This window comes from Cherax quadricarinatus, chromosome 66 (assembly GCF_038502225.1).
Source record: "Cherax quadricarinatus isolate ZL_2023a chromosome 66, ASM3850222v1, whole genome shotgun sequence".
Classification (NCBI taxonomy): Eukaryota; Metazoa; Arthropoda; class Malacostraca; order Decapoda; family Parastacidae; genus Cherax; species Cherax quadricarinatus.
Genome location: NC_091357.1, coordinates 23,049,118 through 23,061,642, shown reverse-complemented (window position 1 = coordinate 23,061,642; position 12,525 = coordinate 23,049,118). Strand labels below are relative to the sequence as shown.

At 42.3% G+C, this 12,525-nt stretch overlaps 1 protein-coding gene across 6 annotated transcripts in view; it reads left to right on the top strand.

Annotated features, from left to right (window-relative positions):
- ck (myosin-VIIa ck) overlaps positions 1-12,525 on the top strand; it is a 123,202-nt gene that overhangs the window by 61,755 nt on the left and 48,922 nt on the right. For all 6 annotated transcript variants that reach the window (XM_070099261.1, XM_070099262.1, XM_070099260.1 and 3 more), the window contains 3 exons: positions 5,233-5,417; positions 8,024-8,145; positions 10,697-10,953. In XM_070099261.1, coding sequence (XP_069955362.1) covers positions 5,233-5,417; positions 8,024-8,145; positions 10,697-10,953 — 564 coding nt within the window. The remainder of the gene's footprint in view (positions 1-5,232; positions 5,418-8,023; positions 8,146-10,696; positions 10,954-12,525) is intronic.

Below are 12,525 nucleotides of genomic sequence, written 5' to 3'. Positions count from 1 at the left end.
TACAATGAGAGGGAGGGGGATGCCATAGTTCAGGTACTGGGGGTAAGGATGGTACAATGAGAGGAAGGGGGATGCCATAGTTCATGTACTGGGGGTAAGGATGGTACAATGAAAGGGAGGGGGATGCCATAGTTCAGGTACTGGGGGTAAGGATGGTACAGTGAGAGGGAGGGGGATGCCATAGTTCAGGTACTGGGGGTAAGGATGGTACACTGAGAGGGAGGGGGATGCCATAGTTCATGTACTGGGGGTAAGGATGGTACAATGAGAGGGAGGGGGATGCCATAGTTCAGGTACTGGGGGTAAGGATGGTACATTGAGAGGGAGGGGGATGCCATAGTTCATGTACTGGGGGTAAGGATGGTACAATGAGAGGGAGGGGGATGCCATAGTTCAGGTACTGGGGGTAAGGATGGTACAATGAGAGGGAGGGGGATGCCATAGTTCAGGTACTGGGGGTAAGGATGGTACAATGAGAGGGAGGGGGATGCCATAGTTCATGTACTGGAGGTAAGGATGGTACAGTGAGAGGGAGGGGGATGCCATAGTTCAGGTACTGGGGGTAAGGATGGTACAATGAGAGGGAGGGGGATGCCATAGTTCATGTACTGGGGGTAAGGATGGTACAATGAGAGGGAGGGGGATGCCATAGTTCAGGTACTGGGGGTAAGGATGGTACAATGAGAGGGAGGGGGATGCCATAGTTCATGTACTGGGGGGAAGGATGGCACAGTGAGAGGGAGGGGGATGCCATAGTTCAGGTCCTGGGGGTAAGGATGGTACAATGAGAGGGAGGGGGATGCCATAGTTCATGTACTGGGGGTAAGGATGGTACAATGAGAGGGAGGGGGATGCCATAGTTCAGGTACTGGGGTAAGGATGGTACAATGAGAGGGAGGGGGATGCCATAGTTCATGTACTGGGGGTAAGGATGGTACAGTGAGAGGGAGGGGGATGACATAGTTCAGGTACTGGGGGTAAGGATGGTACAATGAGAGGGAGGGGGATGCCATAGTTCATGTACTGGAGGTAAGGATGGTACAGTGAGAGGGAGGGGGATGCCATAGTTCATGTACTGGGGGTAAGGATGGTACAGTGAGAGGGAGGGGGATGCCATAGTTCATGTACTGGGGGTAAGGATGGTACAGTGAGTGGGAGGGGGATGCCATAGTTCAGGTACTGGGGGTAAGGATGGTACAATGAGAGGGAGGGGGATGCCATAGTTCATGTACTGGGGGTAAGGACGGTACAGTGAGAGGGAGGGGGATGCCATAGTTCAGGTACTGGGGGGAAGGATGGTACAATGCGAGGGCGGGGGATGCCATAGTTCATGTACTGGGGGTAAGTATGGTACAGTGAGAGGGAGGGGGATGCCATAGTTCATGTACTGGGGGTAAGGATGGTACAGTGAGAGGGAGGGGGATGCCATAGTTCAGGTACTGGGGGTAAGGATGGTACAATGAGAGGGAGGGGGATGCCATAGTTCATGTACTGGGGGTAAGGATGGTACAGTGAGAGGGAGGGGGATGCCATAGTTCATGTACTGGGGGTAAGGATGGTACAGTGAGAGGGAGGGGGATGCCATAGTTCATGTACTGGGGGTAAGGATGGTACAGTGAGAGGGAGGGGGATGCCATAGTTCAGGTACTGGGGGTAAGGATGGTACAATGAGAGGGAGGGGGATGCCATAGTTCATGTACTGGGGGTAAGGATGGTACAGTGAGAGGGAGGGGGATGCCATAGTTCAGGTACTGGGGGTAAGGATGGTACAATGAGAGGGAGGGGGATGCCATAGTTCATGTACTGGGGGTAAGGATGGTACAGTGAGAGGGAGGGGGATGCCATAGTTCATGTACTGGGGGTAAGGATGGTACAGTGAGAGGGAGGGGGATGCCATAGTTCATGTACTGGGGGTAAGGATGGTACAGTGAGAGGGAGGGGGATGCCATAGTTCAGGTACTGGGGGTAAGGATGGTACAATGAGAGGGAGGGGGATGCCATAGTTCATGTACTGGGGGTAAGGATGGTACAGTGAGAGGGAGGGGGATGCCATAGTTCAGGTACGGGGGGTAAGGATGGTACAATGAGAGGGAGGGGGATGCCATAGTTCATGTACTGGTGGTAAGGATGGTACATTGAGAGGGAGGGGGATGCCATAGTTCATGTACTGGGGGTAAGGATGGTACAGTGAGAGGGAGGGGGATGCCATAGTTCAGGTACTGGGGGTAAGGATGGTACAGTGAGAGGGAGGGGGATGCCATAGTTCAGGTACTGGGGGTAAGGATGGTACAATGAGAGGGAGGGGGATGCCATAGTTCAGGTATTGGGGGTAAGGATGGTACAATGAGAGGGAGGGGGATGCCATAGTTCATGTACTGGGGGTAAGGATGGTACAATGAGAGGGAGGGGGATGCCATAGTTCAGGTACTGGGGGTAAGGATGGTACAATGAGAGGGAGGGGGATGCCATAGTTCAGGTACTGGGGGTAAGGATGGTACAATGAGAGGGAGGGGGATGCCATAGTTCAGGTACTGGGGGTAAGGATGGTACAATGAGAGGGAGGGGGATGCCATAGTTCAGGTACTGGGGGTAAGGATGGTACAGTGAGAGGGAGGGGGATGCCATAGTTCAGGTACTGGGGGTAAGGATGGTACAATGAGAGGGAGGGGGATGCCATAGTTCAGGTACTGGGGGTAAGGATGGTACAATGAGAGGGAGGGGGATGCCATAGTTCAGGTACTGGGGGTAAGGATGGGACAATGAGAGGAAGGGGGATGCCATAGTTCCGGTACGGGGGGTAAGGATGGTACAGTGAGAGGGAGGGGGATGCCATAGTTCAGGTACTGGGGGTAAGGATGGTACAATGAGAGGGAGGGGGATGCCATAGTTCATGTACTGGGGGTAAGGATGGTACAATGAGAGGGAGGGGGATGCCATAGTTCATGTACTGGGGGTAAGGATGGTACAGTGAGAGGGAGGGGGATGCCATAGTTCAGGTACTGGGGGTAAGGATGGTACAATGAGAGGGAGGGGGATGCCATAGTTCATGTACTGGGGGTAAGGATGGTACAATGAGAGGGAGGGGGATGCCATAGTTCATGTCCTGGGGGTAAGGTTGGTACAGTGAGAGGGAGGGGGATGCCATAGTTCAGGGACTGGGGGTAAGGATGGTACAATGAGAGGGAGGGGGATGCCATAGTTCATGTACTGGGGGTAAGGATGGTACAATGAGAGGGAGGAGGACACCCATAGTTCAGATACTGGGGGTAAGGATAGTACAATGAGAGGGAGGGAGATGCCATAGTTCATGTACTGGGGGTAAGGATGGTACAATGAGAGGGAGGAGGACACCCATAGTTCAGATACTGGGGGTAAGGATGGTACAATGAGAGGGAGGGGAGACACCATAGTTCAGGTGGTGGGGGTCAGGATGGTGCAGTGAGAGGGAGGGGGACACCATAGTTCAGGTGGTGGGGGTCAGGATGGTACAATGAGAGTTGTGGGTGTGACTAGTTAATGGTCCAAGTTGGACTGAAATGTTGTTAAAAGTGTGTGTAGGTTATTTATTTAAGTACAGGGTTCTAAGATAACAGGTCAGTTCTGCTATGTGTGGGTTATGTAGGTACAGGGTTCTGAGATAACAGGTCAGTTCTGCTATGTGTAGGTTATTTATGTAAGTACAGGGTTCTAAGATAACAGGTCAGTTCTGGTAATACATACACTGTACGTATTATCTTAGTTTCATCTCTTATCAAGCACTTGTTATTACTGTGCCAAGTCACACGGAATTTCATTACTAATACTCTCATGACTTTCTCATCTTTGGGGGCTGGAACTTTAGAAAAACTTTGATTTAATATACCTTGATTTGATAAACTTAAGATTTAACAGACAAAATCAGTTGCCCAAACAAAGTCCATAAGCAGCAGACAAAGTCCGTCATTTCCAGACTTATCAATTATTGTTATTTCTTTCTTTCAACACACTGGCCGTATCCCACCGAGGCGGGGTGGCCCAAAAGGAAAAACAAAAGCTTCTCCTTTTAAATTTAGTAATATATACAGGAGAAGGGGTTACTAGACCCTTGCTCCTGGCATTTTAGTCGCCTCTTACAACACGCATGGCTTACGGAGGAAGAATTATTGTTATGATCATGGAAAAAACTCTTTGTATTTAATGGACCCTCAGCATTACCAGACACTCTGTCGTCCCTCTTAGTCCTTACAGGGAAATTTGTTTTTTTATGGCTTAATCAGCGTGTCATCTTTAAGGTGGTATTATATCTTGGGTTCCTCTGTAGCTATATTTTTGTAACATTAAAAATTTGCCTTAAATGGCACAACCTGATCAAAGGAAGTATACATACAGGCTGCCCTTCATGCACCCTATTAAATAAATAAAATAGCTTGATGAGAGTCCTTTTTTTTTATAAAGTGCACACTGTGCATGGCATTTTAGTTGCAGCTATAATAATTCTAATAAATATGAAATTTAAAAGTATCAGGAACTTATATTATATTGTATTGTATTGTAATTTCATAAACAAATACTGTACTACTCACCTGTTTACAGCTAGACAATATATTTTTTTTATTTGTAATTTATGGACAGTCTTGTAACTTGAATCCTGACTATTTTTTTAACTTCCTGTTAATACCTTGTAATAGGCCCTTAAAAGCTAATCACTGTGGTTCTTAATACTATGGAGTTTTTGATTATTGTGTATTTTATATACAGGCAATAATTTGAAATAAAGAATCTGAATCTGATGACAGTAGTTTTGTAATAGTATACTGTACAGATTATGCTGTTTACATACATCCTCTCAATAATATTAGTGTAAGATGGTAATGAAATACATTTAAGAAGCAGGCTCTCTTTGTATTATAATTCCTGGAGGATTAAAAACTTAGGATAACCCAAAATAAGCCAAGCAATGTGGCTTGCTTATGTTGAGATGCATTAGATCTTTTTCCCTAGGATGTGACTTATAACAGTAAACTAACACCTAGGTTTGTATTTACTGCTAGGTGAACAGGGGCATTAGGTGTTAGAATGCTTTCCTCTACCTCTCACCATGCACAAACTTTGAATTCTGTCCTGTCAGTTGTGAGTTACAAGGCAGGATATTCTCAGTTTAAATATACCAGGACTGTACAGTTTCATAATATCTTCCTGGACTGTTTATTTTATGTTTACAAGGCTTCCTTACACATTTATCTTGTTCAACAGACATATACAGGCTCCATCCTGGTGGCAGTAAATCCTTACCAGATCCTGCCCATCTACACAGTGGACCAGATCAAACTGTATCGGGGCAAGAAGATAGGAGAACTCCCACCGCACATCTTTGCCATTGGTGACTCCTGCTACAACAACATGAGACGCTTCAAGCAAGACCAATGTATTGTTATCAGGTATGTTCTGACAGAAGTACAGCAGCAGGAGCCCCAACTTGTGATGTTGGGTGCATTCCTGAAAATTGTTTGTTACTCAGGTGTTTGCAACTTGGAAATTGTTTTCCCATAGATACCCATGTGTGATTATGTGTGAGTGAGGTGAGTGTTGAATGTTGATGAAAGTATTTTCTTTTTGGGGATTTTCATTTTTTTTGGGGTCATCCTGCCTCGGTGGGAGACGGCCGACTTGTTAAAAGAAAAAGTTATTATCAGAAATGCTTTCCTGGGCCATAATATTCCATATTTAACTTCATTTTTTAACGATGAAATAAAAAATATACATTACTCAGATAATGCCCTCTGTCTTTCCTCTCCTCCCTCTTTCTTATATTTCCTAACCTTTTCCCTCTTCCATCCATCCTCTTTCATATCATATCTGTCACATCACATGGGTAGCATTAGCATGACTGCATACCTCTGTCTCATTCCCTCTCTCCTGGTGAATATTGTTGCAGGTTAGACTACAGTGTAGGAGTGAAGATGTGGTGTTAGTGAACTAAGCTGCTATGCCATACTCATACTGAATGTTTGCAGTGTTTATTATATCTGCAGATTAGTGTTCGTAAGAAATTAATTAGTACAGTTACCCTGTTTGTAAGTACAGATCATTTTAAGTTAGTGTCCTACTGTAGGTGTAGAGCACTGTGGCAGGACCAGCATAATGTGATAAATTACTGTCAGACAGAAGTAGACATAGTATACCATAGTAGGACTAGTGCATTATCATCAGATACAGTGACAGAAGCAGAGACAGTACCGTGGTAGAACCAGTGTATTGGCAACAGGTATGTTTTGACAGGTGGATGCATATGCAAGTTTTAACTTTTGTGTGTGTGTTATTATTTGTGTGAAGCAAGGACTTGTAAAAACTTGATCCTATCTGCTCTACTGTAATTGTGAGACATTCACTACTTAACTGAAATTTCTAAGCTATTACTATTTGTGTTTTTATTTCTGTGATTTTTGCATAGTGAACTGTCACCTGTGTCTTACCTGACAACTTTATCACAGTCCTTCTAGAGTCATCTGCGGAGATGTCATTTGGACAACTACTACAACTACTTTCAGCACACCGGTCATATCCCACCAAAGCAGGGTGACCCAAAAAGAAAAGAAAAGATTCCTTTTAACTTTAGTAATGTACACAGGAGAAGGGGTTACTAGCCCCTTGCTCCCAATATTTTAGTTGCCTCTTATGACATGCATGGTTGGAAAACTACTGAAGTTCTTAATTGTTCTATTTGCCAACATTGAGTAAACAATTTTGTACACAGTTGTTTGCTGTGACCTTTCTGTATAATGCCTAAGACAGTGCAATAAATAGTTTAATATCTTTATTATGCACCCCATACCCATCCTGTGGGCAGTAGTCAAAAAATTACAGAGGCACATAATGAGTCCAGAGACTGGGCTGCAAACGTTTGATAGCTAAACAAGTTAGTGGTAATGAGCTATTTACATGTTTATATCTCTTGCAATGACATAGGTAGTAGGTTGGTAGACAGCAACCGCCCAGGGAGGTACTACCGTCCTGCCAAGTGAGTGTAAAACGAAAGCCTGTAATTGTTTTACTACACATATGCTGCTATGTATGATAAATCTATGTAACTGTATTTGTGTATACCTGAATAAACTTACTTATGGTAAGATTGCTGGTGTCTTTTTTTCTGTCTCATGAACATGCAAGATTTCAGGTACGTCTTGCTACTTCTACTTACACTTAGGTCACACTACACATACATGTACAAGCATATATATACACACCCCTCTGGGTTTTCTTCTATTTTCTTTCTAGTTCTTGTTCTTGTTTATTTCCTCTTATCTCCATGGGGAAGTGAAACACAATTCTTCCTCCGTAAGCCATGTGTGTTGTAAGAGGCGACTAAAATGCCGGGAGCAAGGGGCTAGTAACCTCTTCTCCTGTATACATTACTAAGTGTAAAAGGAGAAACTTTCGTTTTTCCTTTTGGGCCACCCCGCCTCGGTGGGATATGGCTGGTGTGTTGAAAGAAAGAAAGATCTCTTGCAATGTCAGTGCAATGAAGACAGGTTATATGTTGTATTATCTTGGCAGAAATTGTAAAACTATGATAGGTATAATATGACTTACCATCATTGTTATATGAAGAAGACTTTCCTTCTAGGTGATGTAGGCAAACTATAATTATTAAGTGGAAAGAATATACTGTATAGGAGCAAGGGACTAGTAACCTCTTCTGTATAAATTAGTAGAAAAACTTTTGTTTCTTCTTTTTTGGATGACTCTGCCTCAGTGGGAGGCAGCCAGTGTTTTAAAAATATATATACAGTAGTACCTCGGGATTCGAACAGCTCAAAACTCAAACAGTTATGTAAGTGTATTTACATAAGTTCTTTTGTAAGTGTATTTTTGGGGGTCTGAAATGGATTAATCTAATTTACATTATTCCTCATGGGAACAAACTCGTTCAGTATCGCCACTCGAACAGCCTTCTGGAACCAATTAAGTTCGTATCCCGAGGTACCACTGTATATATATACTGTATAATGATTGGTTTATTAGTTTATTATATTTTGAACTGCAGTGGAGAATCTGGTGCAGGGAAGACAGAAAGCACCAAGCTCATCCTCCAGTACTTGGCAGCCATCTCAGGAAAACATTCTTGGATTGAACAACAAATCCTCGAGGCCAATCCTATTCTGGAAGGTCAGTGACATGTCCAATGGCAAATTTTTAAGTTAGGTTTATGCAAGTGTTGCTAGCATGGATATCAGTCAGTGATATTAAATTACCATCATCATTTCTCATTTGAGTAAAGTAAATGGAAGGTACTGTATTACACATTCTTATTTAAGTACTTTAATGGACTTTGTTTCCGTCTGTGTTGAAGAGTAAATCTTCATTGTTGGGTAACCAAAATAAATCTTTCACAGAATAGCTACACTGTATATAAACAAATGGATGGATAGTGCAATATATTTTTGTTCCATTCAGTTGTATTCAACAGTACCATTCTCCACTATGCAGTATCTCCTTCAAAAATTCTTTTTTTTTTTTTTTTACAAATTTGTATATTTAATCACAGTGACACCCTTAGATAAAGATAAGATAAGATATTTATTTTGACAAATTACATGGTTGTACAAAGGAACATAATAGTTGGGTGTACATGCCAAAAGCCCCTTTATATGCAGAGCATTTGGGGCAAACTTAAAATTAACTTAAGATTAGTAAGGCAATAATACATAATTCATATGGTCATTAGATGAGTTACTTTAAGTACAGGAAAATTGCATATTCTATCAGGTAATGCTACATGGTTTTCATAAGTCTAGTAGAGACTTATTGCACTATTAAATTAGTTAATGAAGATTACAGTATTACAGTATAACAATTTAAAATAATTTACAATATGATGTATTACAGTTTAGTACTAGTATTTAAAACAATTTGGTATTACAATGGAACAATTTACATTATGATGTACTATATTACAATCTACTACAGTGGACCCCCGCTTTACGATCAGCTCCCAATGCGACCAATTATGTAAGTGTATTTATGTAAGTGCGTTTGTACGTGTATGTTTGGGGGTCTGAAATGGACTAATCTAATTCACAATATTCCTTATGGGAACAAATTCGTTCAGTAATGGCACCTGAACATACTTCTGGAATGAAATAATATCATAAACCGGGGGTCCACTGTACTACTATTTAAAACAATGAAAAATAGACATACTAATTTCAAAGTAGTAAGTAGCTGAGCATTCATCAGCACAATATGAGTAGCTTTTGAGAAACTAGTAGTGATTAGGTATGGTTCGTCTGGTTAAGTTTAGGTGATGAGGTGATTTCTTATTAGGGCCTTAAACTGATTTGCAGATAAGGGTCGTTTAGTGTGTTCTTGCCTACTAACCACCTCTACACACAATTTCCACTATGCTCTTTCTTCATTACTCATTTCTCCCTCTCTTTTTCTTTTTCTTTTCCAAGCCCACTTTTATACCTTCTCAACATACCATATGTTATGCTAATTATCATTCTCCTGTAAAATTTAAAGTCTCCCTCACATGTTTGTATTGTCCCCCACCAGCCATATGTTGAGGCCCACCATGGTAGGGTCAACTCCAGAGTCATGAAGTTAGTCAGATTTACATTATTAACATTCTCTCGTGCACTATCAGTCACACACTGAATGTATAAATAGAGCAGAAATTCCTTGCTATGATTCAGGGTAATTGATAACGTGTTGATATGTTATGAAATGTTTAATTATTTGTTATTTAGACCAACTGTTGTTTGTCCTGGTGATTTGTAAATGCATTTCGGTACAGTATTGTGCATCTTGTTTTGTATACGTACTAAAATATTGTATTGTCAAATATAAGTGAAGCATAAAGAATTTTGAAGACCACATCTCATAACTTGCAGAAAAAAAAGGCTTAAAAGAGTAACATATACATGTACAGTGGAACCTCAAATATCGAACTTTCTTCGGTCCAGAAGGCTGTTCGAGTGCCTTTACCGAATGAATTTATTCCCATCAGGAATAATGTAAATTAGATTAGTCCATTTCAGACCCTCAAAAATACACTTATAAAAATACACTTACATAATTGGTCGTGTTGGGAGCAGTTCGATTTTTGAGGTTCCATTGTACACTGATTCATATCATTAATATTACTACTGCTTATTCCACCACTAGTGATACTGCTTCTGCTTCCTTCCACTTCTATTGCTGCCACCACCACCATCACCCATTATTCCCTTCTTTTGCCTCCCTCCTGACCTGTCTTCTGGTCTTTTCCTTTTCTTGCCTCAGTTTATTTGACAGTGGTCCAGAATGGACCGAAATATTGTCAGAAGGTTCCTCTCTTAATTGTGGGTTAGTTGTGAATTTATAGCTCATCAATAGTGCATTTGGCTTATAATCTAAGGACCCAGCTTCAATCCTGAGCGAGTCTAGATGTAGAGAAAAGTCTCCTGTGTACCTGTGTCATTGTTCACTTTGTAGTAAATAAGCACATTTGGATGTTAGGGCCAAAGGAAGCTACTAAAGTCCCATTGCTTAGCTTTCTGGGGTTAGCTTGAGTTAATGTCTCTGGGTTTAATAATCCTAGGAAAGTCTTACTGCTTCTGCTTCAGTAACATACCTTATATGGTACCCATGAAGTGTCACTGTCCTTAATTTAACATGCACCACTATGTAACAGAACAAGTTAACCACTCGCCTAACTACCTCCATTATTCCATAGCTTTCGGAAATGCCAAGACAATCCGGAATGACAACTCCTCGCGCTTTGGTAAATATATTGACATCCACTTCACAAAAGATGGAGTGATTGAGGGGGCGTCCATCGAGCAGTACCTCCTGGAAAAGTCTCGTCTTGTCTCACAGGGTGCTGACGAGAGAAACTATCACATATTCTACTGCATGCTGGCTGGTATGACCCGTGAGGAGAGGCAGAAACTAGAACTGACCGATGCATCGCAGTATAAATATCTCATTGGAGTAAGTGTTAAGTGAAACATACAGGTATTTTTGCTGCCATGGTAAAGACGAATAAGCTTGTAAATAACAAAAACTCTTATGTACCAAGATCTATATCTATATGCATATATATATATATATCTTCTTTCTTTCAACACACCGGCCGTATCCCACCGAGGCGGGGTGGCCCAAAAGGAAAAACGAAAGTTTCTCCTTTTACATTTAGTAATATATACAGGAGAAGAGGTTACTAGCCCCTTGCTCCCGGCATTTTAGTTGCCTCTTACAACACGCATGGCTTACGGAGGAAGAATTCTGTTCCACTTCCCCATGGAGATAAGAGGAAATAAACAAGAATAAGAACTAGAAAGAAAATAGAAGAAAACCCAGAGGGGTGTGTATATATGTGCTTGTACATGTATGTGTAGTGTGACCTAAGTGTAAGTAGAAGTAGCAAGACGTACCTGAAATCTTGCATGTTCATGAGACAGAAAAAAGGACACCAGCAATCCTACCATCATGTAAAACAATTACAGGCTTTCGTTTTACACTCACTTGGCAGGACGGTAGTACCTCCCTGGGCGGTTGCTGTCTACCAACCTACTACCTATAATATATATATATATATATATATATACAGTGGACCCCCGGTTAACGAACTTTTTTCATTCCAGTAGTATGTTCAGGTGCCAGTACTGACCGAATTTTTTCCCATAAGGAATATTGTGAAGTAGATTAGTCCATTTCAGACCCCCAAACATACACGTACAAACGCACTTACATAAATACACTTACATAATTGGTCGCATTTGGAGGTGATCGTTAAGCGGGGGTCCACTGTGTATATATATATATATATATATATATTTTTTTTTTATTATCACACCGGCCGATTCCCACCAAGGCAGGGTGGCCCGAAAAAGAAAAACTTTCACCATCATTCACTCCATCACTGTCTTGCCAGAAGGGTGCTTTACACTACAGTTTTTAAACTGCAACATTAACACCCCTCCTTCAGAGTGCAGGCACTGTACTTCCCATCTCCAGGACTCAAGTCCGGCCTGCCGGTTTCCCTGAATCCCTTCATAAATGTTACTTTGCTCACACTCCAACAGCACGTCAAGTATTAAAAAACCATTTGTCTCCATTCACTCCTATCAAACACGCTCACGCATGCCTGCTGGAAGTCCAAGCCCCTCGCACACAAAACCTCCTTTACCCCCTCCCTCCAACCCTTCCTAGGCCGACCCCTACCCCGCCTTCCTTCCACTACAGACTGATACACTCTTGAAGTCATTCTGTTTCGCTCCATTCTCTCTACATGTCCGAACCACCTCAACAACCCTTCCTCAGCCCTCTGGACAACAGTTTTGGTAATCCCGCACCTCCTCCTAACTTCCAAACTACGAATTCTCTGCATTATATTCACACCACACATTGCCCTCAGACATGACATCTCCACTGCCTCCAGCCTTCTCCTCGCTGCAACATTCATCACCCACGCTTCACACCCATATAAGAGCGTTGGTAAAACTATACTCTCATACATTCCCCTCTTTGCCTCCAAGGACAAAGTTCTTTGTCTCCACAGAC